This window comes from Hibiscus syriacus, unplaced genomic scaffold (assembly GCF_006381635.1).
Source record: "Hibiscus syriacus cultivar Baekdansim isolate YM2019G1 unplaced genomic scaffold, ASM638163v2 tig00110569_pilon, whole genome shotgun sequence".
NCBI classification, from domain to species: Eukaryota; Viridiplantae; Streptophyta; class Magnoliopsida; order Malvales; family Malvaceae; genus Hibiscus; species Hibiscus syriacus.
Window position 1 is genome coordinate 1496302 of NW_024062784.1, and position 4608 is coordinate 1500909.

The following is a 4608-nucleotide window of genomic DNA, read 5'->3' on the forward strand; positions in this document are numbered from 1 at the left end:
TTTTGTTTTATTCGTTTGGTTTAATTTAAAAAAATTATTGTACAATAATTTTAGTAAAAGAAATAAAATTAAAAGAAAAATATATATTTTTGATGGTCTAAAGTTATGTGATATGTATATTTTTTATAAGAGAAAATAACTTCAGTAACCGAAAATGTTTTATAATATATGATTTTAATTATTTTTTTTTGGATTTGCAAAAATAACTAACAAACTCGCAATGCGAACTCCTATTTCGTAACACAGTTTCCAAATTCGCAACTCGGAGATGAAATTTTCGCAACGCGAATTTCGTTTTCGCAACGTAAATTTCGCAAATCGAATTCGTCAATTTCACAATAGGTAAAAATGGTAGAAAAATTCCGGTAAAAAATCCGAATTCGACGATTTAAAAACTGAGTTGCGAATTTGACAAATTCGTATTGCGAAATGTAAAATCTCGCCTCTTAAAGAAAAAAATTAAAGGACATAAAATGCACTAGAGTGGTTTTCAACCTGGGACATCCCAGTTTCTAAGTCCACATGTGAATCACTCAGCTAAACCTACGCCTGTAAATGAATTGAACAAACACGAACGAGGGTATGTTCATGTTCGTTCGTTCGTTCGTTCGTTTAACTTTAACCAAACAAACGAACTGCCGGAATGGTTTTTTCTTTAAGAGGCGAGATTTTACATTTCGCAGCACGAATTTGCCAAATTCGCAACTCAGTTTTCAAATTGGTGAATTCGGATTTTTGACCGGATTTTTTCTACCGTGTTTACCTATATCGGTAATTGAGTTGTGAAATTGACAAATTCGATTTGCGAAGTTCACGTTGCGAAAATTTTCATGTTCGAGTTACGAATTTAGAAACTGTGTTGCGAATTTAGAATCGCGTTGCGGTTTTGTTGGTTATTTTTACAAATCCAAAAAAAATTAATTAAAATCGTATATTATAAAACATTTTTCGGTCACTGAAATTATTTTCTCTTTTTATAATCTTATTCAAATATTAATATATTATCACTGATCTTTGGGGATGGAGCTATGTTAGGGTCTAAAAAGGTATCGACTTGAAAAAATATATATATTTATTTTATCCGTCAATAGGTTTTTCACCAAAAAAAAACTATATATTTATTTTATTTTTTCTTTTAAATTGTGATCGATTGCTTACATCATGATTAGACTAAAATTATTGATTGTAAAATTTAATTAATTAAGATGTGTGCAAATTTTTAATGAGGAATGACATTACTTATCACCTAATCATCCGTATAAGTTATTTTAATTGATAATCATTTTGTCTGTAATAGAAATTTAAAGTAGATTTTAATCGTGTAATTAAGAATAGTTGAAATCGTGCTCCCGCTTAATTAATGTATTTGGACAACTTTTAAATTACGATCTACTTGGCATTATTTATTTATCTCTTTATTTCTTTACAACTCTCTAGGTAAAATCCAATTACCCTAGTAGGGTTTGCAACAGGATTTTACATATATATATAAAATAATGAAATCATGACATATGCACAAAATCATGTAATACTTGAATTTTTATTTGGGGTAAAGTACACAAATGAACCTCTAACTATAGGGTATTGCTTTATTAAGTCCCTCGACTATTAAAAATTATAAAATGATATTTCAAATATAAAATGTTGTTTTTTACGTCACTCGACTATTAAAAGTTACAAAATGGTCACTCGACTATTCATTATACTTTAAATTCGTCCTTTTTGTTAAGAAAATGACGGTTGTCTAAGATAGACATTAACATAATGATTGAGATATAATAGTCGTTTGAGATTCTGTGATCATATCGCACTCAGCATGTTAACATTCAGTTGAGAATACAATCAAATTTTTAACAGAAAATTACGAGTTTGGAACATAATGAATAGTGCGGTGATCGTTTTATAACTTTTAATAGTTGAAGGACTCGACAATTCAAAACTCTATAATCAGATGACCATTTTGTAACTTTTAACAGTCGAGGGACTTAATAAATCAATACTCTATAGTAAGGGGACCACCTGTGTATTTTACCCTTGTATTTATTTATTTTAAATTTTTAATGAGACGAAGGTCTAATGATATCTTTTATCCACACGTTTTTTTTATATAAATATTATTCAATCATGACCTCCCAAAATATTTTGTGAATTCGTCCTTTCTAAATAATTAAAGGTACAAATGTAATGGAAGTATTAACTATCCATTTTATTCATTAGATACAAATTCAATAGGAAGTATTATAATTCACGAATCAATAGTACGTAATTAACCCTATTTGGGGATGCTAGTACGTGAAGGAAGCTTCACATATCTTAGTTGTAATATGTTCTTCATAGGGAATAGTCCCTGCCCCAATTGGATATATTCAAGGAGAGGTCCAGAGGATACCCTAAACCATTTGCAATTGTTTTGTCGGCATTGTGTTAGGGTTTTAATGATGTTTTTAATGGATTAACCTAACTTCTATTCAGTGAAATAATAATAATAATAGTTGAAATTGTGGATGGTTAAAGGTGGCAAGGGCTGATGAATCAATACCTTGACGTGTTTCATATTGCCACGTGAAATACGGGATTTTCCATAGCTCTATGAGAGGGACACACCCAGCGAGAGGAAATTGCCTTTTTTTTTTTGTTATACTAATAAAATTTATAATGCATTAAGTATAGATTTTTTAAGTAATTTCCATTATGTTTAAATTTAATTAATATAGTACATTATAAAATTAATAATTAATAAATATAGTGATGGAATTTCATGGGTTATATTATTTCTTTTTATTAGTAAATGATAGCCATCCACCAAACCATCCATAAAAAATATCATTCATAAACTTCCCTTTTGAAACTCAACCGATAGGGAACAGACAGAGAGAGAGAGAGAGAGAGAGAAAAGGTTAAGCTTAATGGGTCTTGATGATGCATGTAATACATGCCTTGTTCTAGGGCTAGGCTTCCCATCGTCCCCAGAAACTCCACCCAAGGCCAACGATCAAACGTCCAACAAGCCACCGGCCAGGGCGGCTCCGACGATGAGTTTTGAACCATTCCTTACGCTTGGTATTTCCGGTGAGAGCCACCGAGTTACTGTCACCAAAAAGGTTGATGTGAACGAAGGTGGTTATCATGATCATCATCGCCACCGTGAAGAACCTCCCACCTCCGCTTCCGCCGCCGCCGATTTGTATCGTCCAGCTTCTCCTGATCCTAGCGCTGTTTCGTCGTTTTCTAGTTGTAGGGTCAAGAGGGAGAGAGACAGCGAAGAAGTACAAGTAGAGAAGAATTCATGTAGAGTTAGCGAAGAAGACGAAGATGGCGTCAATGCAAGAAAGAAACTTCGGCTCACCAAAGAACAATCGGCTCTCCTCGAGGAAAGCTTTAAACAACACAACACCCTCAATCCAGTACAGTTCTCTTCCCTCATAATTCATTGTTTTTCATATATTTTATCGCTATATCAGCTTCGATTAATTAATCTCTTTTTTGTTCCATAAAAACAGAATCAAAAGCATGCTTTAGCAAGACAATTGAACTTGAAACCGAGACAAATTGAAGTCTGGTTTCAAAACAAAAGAGCCAGGTAATTACAACTTAAGATCATAAAGCTTTTTCCTTTTCAAGCTTTAATTCCGTGGGTGGAAAAAATGATGAATTTTCCATTGAACATTACAGGACGAAGCTTAAGCAGACGGAGGTGGATTGTGAGTTCTTGAAGAGGTGTTGTGAGACGCTGACAAACGAAAACAGAAGACTGCAAAAAGAATTACAAGAACTCAAAGCACTGAAAATGGCGGCGCGACCCTTTTACACGAACCTACCGGTGGCGACTCTCACTATGTGCCCGTCGTGTGAGAGAATCGGCGGCCAGGGGAATCCCAAGAACCTGTTTTCCGGGCCTTCAGATCCTCATTTCTATAATAACGTCACTAATCCTTCTGCAGCATGTTAATTAATTTAAGCTATTCAGAACGTAACAGCAAAAGAAAATGAATCAAAAGTAGTGTAATTAATTAAATTTAGGCAACAATAGTACAAATACTGATCAATGTAAACGATCATTAGAAATCTATGAAGGGATTGTTGTTAGTAATTTTTTTATTAAAAAATTAGCGGACCCTTATTCCCATATGTAATGTGATAAGGGGAGGTAAGATAGTAGGCTGTCCCTAACACTAGGTTGAGAGCAGCTTCCGTAATAGACTTTCGAATTATGAAATGCCCTCCGTGAGACTCGATCCCATGATCTCAATGTTAAGAACATTATACTCTACCAATTGAGTTGGATGGTCATTTCTAATTTTTTTATTCAATATAGTAATGTAATTTTTTTTTTTTTTGTGTTGGAAATCTTTGTAGTTGAACACGTTAGTTGAAAATCCACCATGTGTCTACATACACGAACCTTCTTCCTACATACTTGTCATAAAATACTTTATAGTACTTGACAAATCCCAAATATTTATAGAAAAATAACCAAATTAATATATATGTCATATGATTTTGAGTACTTCCCTATTTAATTTTGATAGCCAAGTTCAATAGATATATATATAAAGAATGGGTCATCCGAGATTGATGATTTACCGTTGTTGGTGTCTGGAAATGAGA

General features: G+C 33.0%; 1 protein-coding gene across 1 annotated transcript; it reads left to right on the forward strand.

Moving 5' to 3' along the window:
* Positions 1-2890: 2890 nt before the first annotated feature.
* Positions 2891-4058, forward strand: LOC120132527 (homeobox-leucine zipper protein HAT22-like). Its single transcript, XM_039149261.1, has 3 exons — positions 2891-3404; positions 3501-3580; positions 3673-4058. Exons 1-3 carry the CDS (start codon positions 2907-2909, stop codon positions 3947-3949), a joined length of 855 nt encoding a protein of 284 aa, XP_039005192.1. The 5' UTR covers positions 2891-2906; the 3' UTR covers positions 3950-4058.
* The last annotated feature ends 550 nt before the right edge of the window (positions 4059-4608 follow it).

What these genes read in the sequence shown, in the direction of transcription:
- LOC120132527 (XM_039149261.1), top strand. Translation starts at nt 2,907, where the DNA reads ATGGGTCTTGATGATGCATGTAATACATGCCTTGTTCTAGGGCTAGGC. An exon ending in AACACAACACCCTCAATCCA is followed by an intron (nt 3,405 to 3,500) that starts GTACAGTTCTCT and finishes CCATAAAAACAG; the next exon opens with AATCAAAAGCATGCTTTAGC. An exon ending in TTTCAAAACAAAAGAGCCAG is followed by an intron (nt 3,581 to 3,672) that starts GTAATTACAACT and finishes TGAACATTACAG; the next exon opens with GACGAAGCTTAAGCAGACGG.